This window comes from Cherax quadricarinatus, chromosome 84 (genome assembly GCF_038502225.1).
Source record: "Cherax quadricarinatus isolate ZL_2023a chromosome 84, ASM3850222v1, whole genome shotgun sequence".
NCBI lineage: Eukaryota > Metazoa > Arthropoda > Malacostraca > Decapoda > Parastacidae > Cherax > Cherax quadricarinatus.
Genome location: NC_091375.1, coordinates 16,653,323 through 16,667,173, shown reverse-complemented (window position 1 = coordinate 16,667,173; position 13,851 = coordinate 16,653,323). Strand labels below are relative to the sequence as shown.

Genomic DNA, 13,851 nt, shown 5'->3' with positions numbered 1-13,851 from the left:
GGTGAGGAGGGGCGAGACGTGGAGGTGAGGAGGGGCGAGACGTGGGGGTGAGGAGGGGCGAGATGTGGAAGTGACGAGGGGCAAGACGTGGAGGTGAGAAGGGGCGAGACGTGGAGGTGAGGAGAGGCAAGACGTGGAGGTGAGGAGGAGCGAGAAGTGGGGGTTAGGAGGGGCGAGATGTGGAAGTGAGGAGGGGCAAGACGTGGAGGTGAGGAGGGGCGAGACGTGGAGGTGAGGAGAGGGCGAGACGTGGAGGTGAGGAGGGGCGAGAAGTGGGGGTGAGGAGGGGCGAGACGAGATGTGGGGGTGAGGAGGGGCGAGACGTGGAGGGAGGAGGGGCGAGACGTGGGGGTGAGGAGGAGGGGCGAGATGTGGAGGTGGGGTGAGGAGGGGCAAGTGGGGGTGACGTGGAGGTGCGGAGGGGCAAGACGTGGAGGTGAGGAGGGGCGAGACGTGGAGGTGAGGAGGGGTGAGACGTGGGGGTGAGAAGGAGCGAGACGTGGGGGTGAGGAGGGGCAAGACGAGATGGGAGGTGTGAGGGGCGAGACGTGGAGGTGAAGAGGGGCGAGACGTGGGGGTGAGGAGGGGCGAGATGTGGAGGTGAGGAGGGGCGAGACGTGAAGGTGAGGAGGGGCAAGACGTGGAGGTGAGGGGCGAGATGTGGAGGTGAGGAGGGGCGAGACGTGGAGGTGAGGAGGGGCGAGACGTGGGGGTGAGGAGGGGCGAGATGTGGAGGTGAGGAGGGGCAAGACGTGCAGGTGAAGAGGAGCGAGAAGTGGGGGTTAGGAGGGGCGAGACGTGGAGGTGAGGAGGGGCGAGACGTGGGGGTGAGGAGAGGCGAGATGTGGAAGTGAGGAGGGGCGAGACGCGGAGGTGAGGAGGGGCGAGACGTGAAGGTGAGGAGGGGCAAGACGTGGAGGTGAGGAGAGGCAAGACGTGGAGGTGAGGGGCGAGACGTGGAGGTGTGGGGCGAGATGTGGAGGTGAGGAGGGGCAAGACGTAGAGGTGAGGAGGGGCAAGACGTGGAGGTGAGGGGCAAGACGTGGAGGTGAGGAGGGGCGAGACGTGGAGGTTTGGAGGGGCGAGACGTGGGGGTGAGGAGGGGCGAGACGTGGAGGTGAGGAGGGGCGAGACGTGGGGGTGAGGAGAGGCAAGAAGTGGAGGTGAGGAGGGGCGAGACGTGGGGGTGAGAAGGGGCGAGATGTGGAGGTGAGGAGGGGCGAGACGCGGAGGTGAGGAGGGGCAAGACGTGGAGGTGAGGGGCGAGACGTGGAGGTGAGGGGCAAGACGTGGAGGTGAGGAGGGGCGAGACGTGGAGGTGAGGAGGGGCGAGACGTGGAGGTGAGGAGGGGCTAGACGCGGAGGTGAGGAGGGGCAAGACGTGGAGGTGAGGAGGGGCGAGACGTGGAGGTGAGGAGGGGCGAGATGTGGAGGTGAGGAGGGGCAAGACGTGGAGGTGAGGAGGGGCGAGACGTGAAGGTGAGGAGGGGCGAAACGTGGAGGTGAGGAGGGGCGAGACGTGGAGGTGAGGAGGGGCAAGACGTGGAGGTGAGGAGAGGCAAGACGTGGAGGTGAGGAGGGGCTAGACGTGGAGGTGAGGAGGGGCTAGACGTGGAGGTGAGGAGGGGCTAGACGTGGAGGTGAGGAGGGGCTAGACGTGGAGGTGAGGAGGGGCTAGACGTGGAGGTGAGGAGGGGCTAGACGTGGAGGTGAGGAGGGGCTAGACGTGGAGGTGAGGAGGGGCGAGACGTAGAGGTGAGGAGGGGAGAGAGAGAGGTGAGGAGGGGAGAGAGAGAGAGGTGAGGAGGGGAGAGAGAGAATTGAGGAGGGGAGAGAGAGAGGTGAGGAGGGAAGAGAGAGAGGTGAGGAGAGAGACGAGACGAGACGAGACGGTGACGAGGCGGGGAGAGACGTGTGGTCAAGTCTGTTAATTAACACTTGGTCTCAGTGTTTACCTAACACTACACAGATGCCACTGAGTGTTGTGGGCCACTTCTCAGGATGAAGGAACAAGGTAACAATGCAAAACTAGACTTTAAGTCGCTGTGTGATCTGTATCATATAACCCCAGCATATGCAAAAAAATCTAGGAGCTGCAGCTCAACACTTTCAACAGACCCAGGAGCTATAATTCAACCCTGCCGAGAGTTAGTAGAGAGACAAATGAAATTCTTAATTAACATTAAAATAGCTTGTAGCAGTGAGATGAAGAGTAATGAGGTGCGGGTCAATTAACGTTGCTTTAATAATAATAATAATAATAATAATAATAATATTGTGGCATGCAAGGAGTACATAACCTTTATTCGGCGCATGTACACACCCAACCAGCGAACCAGGGGACTGAGGGTTGATGATGGGGCCCCATCGTTCAATCAGTACCCAGGTTCCAGCCAATGAGAAGATGGTTTTGGCAATCACAGAGGTTATGTGGGTACCACTCACCTGTCTGCCCTTACCATTCCCATTCTAGAGCTGGTTGAAGCACGGTCTGCTCTCTAGTGGCTTCTATTCTGCCTTGCTTACCGTGAAGTGCACTAATACCTATTGCTGTACATAGTGTACATACTTCTGTTCTAAATTGGTGAAGGATAATATAAGCCAAAAGTTTTTCTGCTGTGTTTATTTTGCTCCCTTTACACCCAGGATAACAGGCCTTTTGGACTCCTGGGTTGTAATAAGTACCAATAAGTACAAAGGCCAAGCTGACAACAATGACATACTACTATATAGAAAGCCCCTTGTTATGCTCCGCATGTCGGGCAAATTAGGTCAGTGTCCCAGGATGCCACCCACACCAGTCGACTAACACCCAGGTACCCCATTTTACTGATGGGGAACATAGACAACAGGTGGAAAGAAACACGCCCAATGTTTCTACTCTGGCTGGGAATCGAACCCGGGCCCTCGCCGTGTGAAGCGAGAGCGTTAGCCACCAGGCCACCAGAGCCTCCTAGTAATTTCTAGCTAGAGGTTCATCTAAATTGTAGAAGCCGTTATTGTGGTCGAAACTGATATAGATAATAACAAATGCAGGTTGAAGGCATCTTCATGGTGGAAGAAAAAAGTAATAGAGCCTTCCTCTTGAAACGGGAAAACAATCTTTTGACAGTTACATGAAGCTCACTAACAAAGACACGTATGCACTGATAGAAATTTAACAAGGAAAAGGGTTTTCATAGTTTATTAAGTTCTAGAAAGCAGGGAATTGAATAAAAGAACTGGTAAATGAAATGAAGACGTTAAAAATAATGGGACCCTACAAGGAGTTTTCTTGGTTCCTGAGAGAAGAAACAGAGGCAAAAAATTCACATGTCGATTTGATCAGGTCATAGTCCTGGAAACTGGAAAATGGCAAAAATACGTTTCAGTGGGTTGGAAAAGCATTACTGAGCTATTGGTATCATGCCATCTAAGGTAACCCAGAAAATAAGAAGATTATTGGCACACCAGGTGGGTCGTTGAGTCCTAATTACAGTCAGCACTGGAAAGTAAATCATGTGCTACAAGAAATTCTATTAAAAGATAAGAAGCAGACAAGAGTAACAGAAAATGTTCTTCACGTGATCAAAGAACAGCTGAGTGAAAAGAATGGATGGAAAAAGCTTGATAAGTAGTGCCTCACAAGGCAACATACTGATACTCAACCTGATATACTTAAAGAACATGCCTGAAGAAAGTCATGTGTATCCCTGTGAAGGCGATAATAGCAATAAATATCGGAGAAGACAGGTAAAGATAGTGTTGGAATGGTCAGAGAGGCAGACACTGAACATCATTCCAACCAAGTGTAGTGTACTGGAAAGTGGAATAGGAGAAAAAGAGACTAGATACGGAATACAGACCGAGGAAACATGCGCAACGAAACTCAAGGAAAAAGACCCATGGAGTAAAAATAAAAAAAGCATATCACTAATGGCGAATATCAACCAACTAACAAGTAGCGTATCCATATCTGTCAAAATTAAGAATGTCATTGAAGTACCTCAACAAGTAGTGTTTCCAGGACCCTGTATATAACGTCTCACACTCCTGTCATAACAGTAGTGTTTCCAGGACCCTGTATATAACGTCTCACACTCCTGTCATAACAGTAGTGTTTCCAGGACCCTGTATATAACGTCTCACACTCCTGTCATAAGAGTAGTGTTTCCAGGACCCTGTATATAACGTCTCACACTCCTGTCATAAGAGTAGTGTTTCCAGGACCCTGTATATAACGCCTCCTGTCATAACAGTATGCAGCACTGCACCTGAGCAAATATATTCGATAAAACAGAGTAAGCTTAGAGTTTTGCAGAGTGACAAGTTCCTGGGCTAAGAGGAATTTCCAACGAAATTCACAACATTGAAAGGAACGAAAACATAGAATGATGCGATTTCGATGTAGCTACAAGATACTGAGAACATATGATGGGATGGACAGGGAGAGACTAGCTGAATTAAAAGATACCTGGGAATATAGGAGGTGTAGATGGAAGTCAGAAGGATGTAAGGAAGCACTTAATCAATCTGAAATCTAAAAAGTGGAACAATTGGACGAAGAAGCTGTGGAAGCAGTTTTTATTCAGGGTTTTAAAATGTGTATTGTGAGTATTATTGGCAGATGACAGGCAATATGCCACCACTTTATTAAGACCACTGAGATGAAACGAGAGGTCAGGGATTGTTTTACTTGCCACAGGGCCAACTACACCACTGAACGAGTCATCATATAACAAACTCTAGTGTCAGGAGTTTTCCTAACTAATGCAGTAACAATAATAGTTCCGTTTCTCACTAAATTTTGTACATTACAGGTTGCCAGCTGGAGAAGTACTCAAGGAGGAGACTGGGAGGCTGCAGTATGGCGGTGGGTATTCGAATCAAACAGAGCTGAGTGGGCAGTGTTCCGTCATGGTTGACCTCCAGGTACCTCCACTCCATTGTGCAAGCAATACAATAAATACAAGTTTTTAAGATACATAATAATTGAAGCCACGAGATGTATTGTGTTGCTTTTACATCATATAATGACCATAAAGTTCAAATTGTATTAATTTCTTTTATAATATGAAGGATTTAATGAGAAATACATTTTTTTATCAAATTATGCGGTGACTTTTAGATATATATGTAAATTAACTTGGAAAACAGTTGGAAAACTAACAACTGACTCATTTACTGGTTAGTTTATCACGTGTACACATCACGGTGTATCTCATAATGAGCCACGTGTAGTTAGTTTAACACCTAACACACTAACTGGTTTGCAACACCCGTACACATCCTGTAACACAAGTTTTACTTCGTCATCGTTAAACCTGAGGCCGTTATGAAAACATTACAAACAAGCCTGGTGGTTAACGCTCTCGCTTCACACGGTGAGGGCATGGGTTCGATTCCCAGCCAGAGTAGAAACATTGGACGTGTTTCTTTCCACCTGTTGTCTATGTTCCCCATCAGTAAAATGGGTACCTGGGTGTAAGTCGACTGGTGTGGGTCGCATCCTGGGACACTGACCTAAGGAGGCCTGGTCACAGACCGGGCCGCGGGGGCGTTGACCCCCGGAACTCTCTCCAGGTAAACTCCAGGTAAGCAGTTTGTAATATTTGGGTAGTTTCAAATTTAGGTTAGATAAATACATGAGTGAGAGGGGTTAGATTTGTGTAGGACCTGCCTAGCATGGGCCAACAGGCCTCCTGCAGTGTTCCTCCCTTCTTATGTTCTTTTGTTCTTAAAGAAAATTTCATCGTTGTAAATACATTAATATAAGTCAGATCGATCAAGTGTAAGAAACTGAGAAGATTGCAAACTTGTCCATAAAACATCCGAGTCGTATATACTACTGGTTCATGTGTCCAGGGGCACTACTGGTTCATGTGTCCAGGGGCACTACTGGTTCATGTGTCCAGGGGCACTACTGGTTCATGTGTCCAGGGGCACTACTGGTTCTTGTGTCCAGGGGCACTACTGGTTCTTGTGTCCAGGGGCACTACTGGTTCTTGTGTCCAGGGGCACTACTGGTTCTTGTGTCCAGGGGCACTACTGGTTCTTGTGTCCAGGGGCACTACTGGTTCTTGTGTCCAGGGGCACTACTGGTTCTTGTGTCCAGGGGCACTACTGGTTCATGTGTCCAGGGGCACTACTGGTTCATGTGTCCAGGGGCACTACTGGTTCATGTGTCCAGGGGCACTACTGGTTCATGTGTCCAGGGGCACTACTGGTTCATGTGTCCAGGGGCACTACTGGTTCTTGTGTCCAGGGGCACTACTGGTTCTTGTGTCCAGGGGCACTACTGGTTCTTGTGTCCAGGGGCACTACTGGTTCTTGTGTCCAGGGGCACTACTGGTTCTTGTGTCCAGGGGCACTACTGGTTCATGTGTCCAGGGGCACTACTGGTTCATGTGTCCAGGGGCACTACTGGTTCGTGTCCAGGAGCACTACTGGTTCATGTGTCCAGGGGCACTACTGGTTCATGTGTCCAGGGGCACTACTGGTTCATGTGTCCAGGGGCACTACTGGTTCACGTGTCCAGGGGCACTACTGGTTCACGTGTCCAGGGGCACTACTGGTTCACGTGTCCAGGGGCACTACTGGTTCTTGTGTCCAGGGGCACTACTGGTTCTTGTGTCCAGGGGCACTACTGGTTCTTGTGTCCAGGGGCACTACTGGTTCTTGTGTCCAGGGGCACTACTGGTTCATGTGTCCAGGGGCACTACTGGTTCATGTGTCCAGGGGCACTACTGGTTCGTGTCCAGGAGCACTACTGGTTCACGTGTCCAGGGGCACTACTGGTTCATGTGTCCAGGGGCACTACTGGTTCACGTGTCCAGGGGCACTACTGGTTCACGTGTCCAGGGGCACTACTGGTTCATGTGTCCAGGGGCACTACTGGTTCATGTGTCCAGGGGCACTACTGGTTCATGTGTCCAGGGGCACTACTGGTTCATGTGTCCAGGGGCACTACTGGTTCATGTGTCCAGGGGCACTACTGGTTCATGTGTCCAGGGGCACTACTGGTTCACGTGTCCAGGGGCACTACTGGTTCACGTGTCCAGGGGCACTACTGGTTCATGTGTCCAGGGGCACTACTGGTTCATGTGTCCAGGGGCACTACTGGTTCATGTGTCCAGGGGCACTACTGGTTCACGTGTCCAGGGGCACTACTGGTTCACGTGTCCAGGGGCACTACTGGTTCACGTGTCCAGGGGCACTACTGGTTCATGTGTCCAGGAGCACTACTGGTTCTTGTGTCCAGGGGCACTACTGGTTCATGTGTCCAGGGGCACTACTGGTTCACTTGTCCAGGGGCACTACTGGTTCATGTGTCCAGGGGCACTACTGGTTCATGTGTCCAGGAGCACTACTGGTTCTTGTGTCCAGGGACACTACTGGTTCATGTGTCCAGGGGCACTACTGGTTCACTTGTCCAGGGGCACTACTGGTTCACGTGCCCAGGGGCACGACTGGGTCTGAACAGTGTTCCACCAGGCTATGTCCCCCTTGGGGACGTAGCCTCACCACACCATCTTGCTCCTGGTACATGTAAGAACACTCAGGTGCTCTCGTCGTCACGAAAGGCTTGAAATTTCATTATTTTTTTCACACTGGTAATTTTTCATATTGTGATATCATCTGTTTACTGTGATCTCATCGCGCGTGCGCAAACCCCCTCTACTCCAATATATATATATATATATATATATATATATATATATATATATATATATATATATATATATATATATATATATATATATATATATATATATATATATATATATATATATAAGGTCTTCATTTAGTCGCATTTCAGAAAGTCTCACTGTATAGACAATTTACAAGAAGTTACAGTTCTGATTGTTTTAATCTGACAGTGTTAAGTTTTATGAACTAGGAAATAAAGATTTGCTGATTTTTCTTGAATCGGTTAATCAAAATGGGATCAAGGTTTAGTATATAAAACATGTATTTTCTAAATGTTAACAATTTTCTCTCTTTTCAGTGACTAGTGATGTGACACCATAATTAACCTCCCATGAACAACAGTGATGTGACACCATAATTAACCTCCCATGAACAACAGTGATGTGACACCATAATTAACCTCCCTTGAACAACAGTGATGTGACACCATAATTAACCTCCCATGAACAACAGTGGTGTGACACCATAATAACACCTCCCATGAACAACAATGGTGTGACACCATAATAACACCTCCCATGAACAACAATGGTGTGACACCATAATAACACCTCCCATGAACAACAATGGTGTGACACCATAACACCTTCCATGGACAAGAGTGGTGTAGCAGCATAATAACACCTCCCATGAACAACAGTGGTGCGACACCTTTATAACACACCCGACGCTCCACCTCCCATGGACAACAGAATGGTGTTAGCACCATAACAGAATTTTCACAACCTCCCATGGACACTAGTGTCCTAACACCATAGTAACAGAGCAGAACTCTCAAGGGCAGGGCCATAGAAAAATAAAAAAACCTAATTAACCCATCTTTATGATGTATTAAGCATCAAGGAAATGGTCCGTGAAATTTTTGCTGTAAATGTCACGAAGTTTGGTCAAACAGCGACTCTGGCAGACAAAAATAATTACATTGGGACTTTATGGAAGCTTCCAGATTGGAAATATCGTGAAAAAGAAACCCAGTTGGCGTCCGGACTTGCGCATGTGTCAACTGTGGCCGTTGAAAAGTAATGAAATATTTCTCAAAGAAAAAACTATAAAAATGAGACTGATATTATTTCGATATTCATTTACAGAACCATCTTCTCTCAACATCACATCCTGAAGATTCAAAAATATTGCTCTATTGATTTTTTTCATGATATCGCAATAAAAGAGCTACTGTAGCTCTATCTGCAAGAGCGCAAGATAGCGCGCTGGAAAGAGTGCTGTTCCTGGCTTCCAGGACTAGGTACATACAGTGCTTGACAGCGCGTTGTTACTGCTGCTGAGGCAAAGTGCTCATGGCTGCCAATATGAGGTAGTGTTTGAGAGAGTGTTACTGGCTTCCGGGGCGAGGTAAAGTGCTCAAGAGAGTGTTCCTGGTTGCCAAGGTTAGCACTTAGGAGGATGTTCTTGAATGTTCCTCGACGCTTGAGTGTTTCTTGCTGCGTGTGCGAGGTACAGCACCTGAAAGGGTGTTCCTGGCTGCTTGATTGTGTGTTCCTGGCTACTTGAGTGCGTGTTCCTGGCTGCTTGAGTGTTTGCTTGAGTGTGTGTGCCTGACTGTTGAGAATGTTCTTGCTTGAGTGTTTTTGACTGGTTGAAAGTGTTCCTGGCTGCATGAGTGCTCCTGCCTGTTTGAGAGTGTTCCTGACTGAATGTGTGTGTTCCTGGTTGTTTGAATGTTCCTGACTGCTTGAGAATGTTCTTGCTTCTTGAGTGTTCCTGACTGAAAGTGTTCGTGGCTGCATGAGTGTTCATGCCTGTTTGAGAGTGTTCCTGACTATCTGAATGTGTGTGCTCCTGGTTGCTTGAGTGTTCCTGGCCGCTTGTGTGTTCTTGGCCGCTTGAGAGTGTTCTTGGCTGCTTGAGTGTGTTCCTGGTTGGTTGAGTGTATTCTGGTTGGTTGAGTGTGTTCTGGTTGCTTGAGTGTGTTCCTGGTTTCTTGAGTGTGTTACTGGTTGCTTGAGAGTGTTCCTGGTTGCTTGAATGTTCCTGGTTGCTTGAATGTTCCTGGTTGCTTGAGTGTTCCTGGTTGCTGGAGAGTGTTCCTGGTTGCTTCAGAGTGTTTCTGATTGCTTGAGAGTGTTCCTGGTTGCTTCAGAGTGTTCCTGGTTGCTTGAGAGTGTTGTTGGAGTGTTCCTGGTTGCTTGAGTGTGTTTCTGGTCGCTTGAGAGTGTTCCTGGTTGCTTGAGTGTTCCTGGTTGCTTGAGAGTGTTCCTGGTTGTTTGAGAGTGTTCCTGGTTGTTTGAGAGTGTTCCTGGTTGTTTGAGAGTGTCCCTGGTTGCTTGAGAGTGTCCCTGGTTGCTTGAGAGTGTTCCTGGTTGCTTGAGTGTGTTCCTGGTTGCCTGAGTGTGTTCCTGGTTGCCTGAGTGTGTTCCTGGTTGCCTGAGTGTGTTCCTGGTTGCCTGAGTGTGTTCCTGGTTGCCTGAGTGTGTTCCTGGTTGCCTGAGTGTGTTCCTGGTTGCCTGAGTGTGTTCCTGGTTGCCTGAGTGTGTTCCTGGTTGCCTGAGTGTGTTCCTGGTTGCTTGAGAGTGTTCCTGGTTGCTGGAGAGTGTTCCTGGTTGCTTGAGTGTTCCTGGTTGCTTGAGAGTGTTCCTGGTTGCTTGAGAGTGTTCCTGGTTGCTTGAGAGTGTTCCTGGTTGCTTGAGAGTGTTCCTGGTTGCTTGAGAGCGTTCCTGGTTGCTTGAGTGTGTTCCTGGTAGCCTGAGTGTGTTCCTGGTAGCCTGAGTGTGTTCCTGGTTGCATGAGTGTGTTCCTGGTTGCCTGAGTGTGTTCCTGGTTGCCTGAGGGTGTTCCTGGTTGCTTGAGAGTGTTCCTGGTTGCTTGAGTGTTCCTGGTTGCTCGAGTGTGTTCCTGGTTGCCTGAGTGTGTTCCTGGTTGCCTGAGTGTGTTCCTGGTTGCCTGAGTGTGTTCCTGGTTGCCTGAGTGTTCCTGGTTGCTTGAGAGTGTTCCTGGTTGCTTGAGTGTGTTCCTGGTTGCTTGAGTGTGTTCCTGGTTGCTTGAGAGTGTTCCTGGTTGCCTGAGTGCGTTCCTGGTTGCCTGAGTGTGTTCCTGGTTGCCTGCGTGTGTTCCTGGTTGCTTGAGTGTGTTCCTGGTTGCTTGAGTGTGTTCCTGGTTGCTTGAGAGTGTTCCTGGTTGCCTGAGTGTGTTCCTGGTTGCCTGAGTGTGTTCCTAGTTGCTTGAGAGTGTTCCTGGTTGCTTGAGAGTGTTCCTAGTTGCTTGAGAGTGTTCCTGGTTGCTTGAGAGTGTTTCTAGTTGCTTGAGAGTGTTCCTGGTTGCCTGAGTGTGTTCCTGGTTGCCTGAGTATTCCTGGTTGCTTGAGAGTGTTCCTGGTTGCTTGAGTGTGTTCCTGGTTGCTTGAGAGTGTTCCTGGTTGCCTGAGTGTGTTCCTGGTTGCCTGAGTGTGTTCCTGGTTGCTTGAGTGTGTTCCTGGTTGCTTGAGTGTGTTCCTGGTTGCTTGAGTGTGTTCCTGGTTGCTTGAGTGTGTTCCTGGTTGCTTGAGTGTGTTCCTGGTTGCCTGAGTGTGTTCCTGGTTGCCTGAGTGTGTTCCTAGTTGCTTGAGAGTGTTCCTGGTTGCTTGAGAGTGTTCCTAGTTGCTTGAGAGTGTTCCTGGTTGCTTGAGAGTGTTCCTAGTTGCTTGAGAGTGTTCCTGGTTGCTTGAGTGTGTTCCTGGTTGCTTGAGTGTGTTCCTGGTTGCCTGAGTGTGTTCCTGGTTGCTTGAGAGTTTTCCTGGTTGCTTGAGAGTGTTCCTGGTTGCTTGAGAGTGTTCCTGGTTGCTTGAGTGTGTTCCTGGTTGCTTGAGAGTGTTCCTGGTTGCTTGAGTGTGTTCCTGGTTGCTTGAGAGTGTTCCTGGTTGCTTGAGAGTGTTCCTGGTTGCTTGAGTGTGTTCCTGGTTGCTTGAGAGTGTTCCTGGTTGCTTGAGAGTGTTCCTGGTTGCTTGAGAGTGTTCCTGGTTGCTTGAGTGTGTTCCTGGTTGCTTGAGTGTGTTTCTGGTTGCTTGAGAGTGTTCATGGTTGCTTGAGTGTGTTCCTGGCTACACCTGACTGGAGACATGGGAGTTGCCAGTCTGTAAATTACACAAATAACGTATATTTTATAACTTTCAAACATTACTTAGAGATGAACCAAAAAATAATGAAGTCTAAAACTCTCCCATACAAGGTATTTCATAGATTATCTCTGATAATTTAGTTTTTATTTTTTTTTTCAAAATTTTTATTCTGGATGGAACATTGTCTAAAATGTTTCTCACCCATAGAAGATATATCACTGACTTTCATTTATTTCATTTATTTTCGAAAGTTTTCATCCAATTTGTTGTTCTATGGCCCAGGGGATATGACCGTCTCCCATATACTAGGCTGCATCAGCTCTCCCCCCTCCCCCCACCCTCCCTTTCATGCATCACACCACACTCGTGTATTCTCTGTATAATACAAGTACAGGTCTTGTACAGAGATGTGCATTTTGTAATCACCACAGATTCAAGGAGATATTTTTAATATAACCTCATCAGTCGTGTAAATACAGAGGCTCAGTCTGATGTTTGTATCAACGCACCAATGTTTGTGCACCGTTACCTTTAATTGTATCATGTATACAACTTGGCTACCAATAAATGTTAGTCACCCTACTTGTATTTTTATTTTCATTAAATATTATAATAAATTATAGAACATATATGTAAAATTGGCCTGGCGACACTGGAAGACAGGAGGGTCAGGGGAGATATGATAACGACGTATAAAATACTGCGAGGAATTGACAAGGTGGACAAAGACGGGATGTTCCAGAGATGGGACACAGAAACAAGGGGTCACAATTAGTAGTTGAAGACTCATATGAATCAAAGGGATGTTAGGAAGTATTTCTTCAGTCATAGAGTTGTCAGGAAGTCGAATAGTCTGGCAAGTGACGTAGTGGAGGCGGGAACCATACATAGTCTTAAGACGAGATTTGATAAAGTTCATGGAGCAGGGAGAGAGTGGACCTACCAGCAAACAGTGAAGAGGCGGGGCCAGGAGCTATGAATCGACCCCTGCAAGCACAAATAGGCGAGTAGAAATGGGTGAATACAAAAGTACAATACAAGGAGAAAAATGGACCTAATAGCAACCAGCGAAGAGGAGGGGCCAGGAACTATGACACGATCCCCGTAACCACAATTAGATGAGTTCACACAAAGGGCTCCAATTTCAAAGGAGCTGGAGCTACGCTCTCTTTCCTTGCATTAAACCTTATTACCTGGTTCATGACTCACGAAATCGTAATGACACGATTGCAAACAAACCATACCTTCCTATGGTTTATAAATATACCTAGTTGGGTTAGTTTCATTGTAACCAGCTGGCCCAGTGGCTAGCGCGTCGGTCTGGAGTTTTATGACTCTCTGATCGCAGGTTAAATCCCCGCCCGTGGTATGGTCTCTCATTACGTGGTATCCCTCAGGCATTGCATCACCCCTCCAGGTTCAACGTTCGTCAGTGGTTATGATACAAGCGGCCGCCGGGAAGTACTGTGGTAGGTAAGGTGTTGAGATTATTATCATCATGGGAAAGCGCTAAAACCGTGAGATTATACAGCGCCTGTGGGGGGATGGAAGGTATTCAGGCTTAATTAATTTTATCGACAATAAATTGACATGGAGATTAAATGTATAAAGAAGCCTTGATAATGTTTTGTGAAGAAGGGAGAGGTAACAAGCAGTCAATGTATATACACCGAGAGGTGTATATACCTGGGTATATACACTGATAGTTGGCTTTAATTTCCGTTTTGGTGACTGAAATATTCTTGACAGGTAATGAATGAGTTTCATGCATCCGTGATGACTCACGTATTCGATGGCCTTTGGATCCAATTTTCCAACCATCCAACCAGTCAGTCAGTCAGTCAACTGTGGGCATGGAGAGGGAGTCACACTTGTCAGCGGTGCTACTGACAGTGATCCACCAACTGCCAAGGTGCTTCAACCGGGGAAGATTCAGTGGTCAGTGGGATTTTTGTTTTTCATGGTGTGCGTGCGTTCGATTTTATGCGTTTGTGTACGTTGAGGTTAACAGTAAACACACTGAATTGTTCCTGCGATCCGGGACTCAGAGTTTACTTAGTGATTGAGCGGGACTTAGTTTTCAAGAGTTAAGTGTTTGTTAAAATGACAAGAGT

The 13,851-nt window shown here is 47.8% G+C and overlaps 1 protein-coding gene across 1 annotated transcript in view; it reads left to right on the top strand.

Annotated features, from left to right (window-relative positions):
• Positions 1 to 9,884, top strand: part of LOC138855197 (uncharacterized) — a 78,980-nt gene extending 69,096 nt beyond the window's left edge. Inside the window, exons 4-5 of the mRNA XM_070103232.1 lie at positions 4,800 to 4,852; positions 7,988 to 9,884. Coding sequence (XP_069959333.1) covers positions 4,800 to 4,852; positions 7,988 to 7,990 — 56 coding nt within the window. The 3' untranslated portion in view covers positions 7,991 to 9,884. The remainder of the gene's footprint in view (positions 1 to 4,799; positions 4,853 to 7,987) is intronic.
• The last annotated feature ends 3,967 nt before the right edge of the window (positions 9,885 to 13,851 follow it).